Raw genomic sequence first — 414 nt, forward strand, 5'->3', positions numbered from 1 at the left:
CCCCCAGGCCCTTGGAGATGAAGTTTACCAGCGAGCGAGCGCTGAAGGCCGGCGAGAGATCGTGGTAGAAGGAGGCACCGGAGAAATGCGAAGTTACGAATGCTCCTTCTGCAACTACCGTTCGTTCAAGCGGTTCAACTACGAACGCCACATGCGGACTCACACGGGGGAGAGGCCATACAGCTGCCCTCACTGCCCTTATAGAGCCACGCGCAAGATCAGCGTCGATCAGCATATGATTCGACACCATTGAGGGACCATGTTTCCGAATATCCCCCTACCTCTCCCCTAACGCCTAATGACAAGGGCGGTCCTGTCAATTTCCTTCCCCTCCTCCTGAATTTTATGCCAGATCCTTGCCCTGTTTTTTTTTTCTGGAGGTTTTGTCTCAGGTGTCTCCTCCTCCCTTTCCTG

At 54.1% G+C, this 414-nt stretch overlaps 1 protein-coding gene across 1 annotated transcript in view; it reads left to right on the forward strand.

The window, feature by feature from the left end:
• Positions 1-253, forward strand: part of LOC119591804 (transcriptional repressor CTCF-like) — an 8,416-nt gene extending 8,163 nt beyond the window's left edge. Inside the window, exon 4 of the mRNA XM_037940549.1 lies at positions 8-253. Coding sequence (XP_037796477.1) covers positions 8-253 — 246 coding nt within the window. The remainder of the gene's footprint in view (positions 1-7) is intronic.
• Positions 254-414: the final 161 nt, after the last annotated feature.

This window comes from Penaeus monodon, chromosome 29, assembly GCF_015228065.2.
Source record: "Penaeus monodon isolate SGIC_2016 chromosome 29, NSTDA_Pmon_1, whole genome shotgun sequence".
NCBI classification, from domain to species: domain Eukaryota; kingdom Metazoa; phylum Arthropoda; class Malacostraca; order Decapoda; family Penaeidae; genus Penaeus; species Penaeus monodon.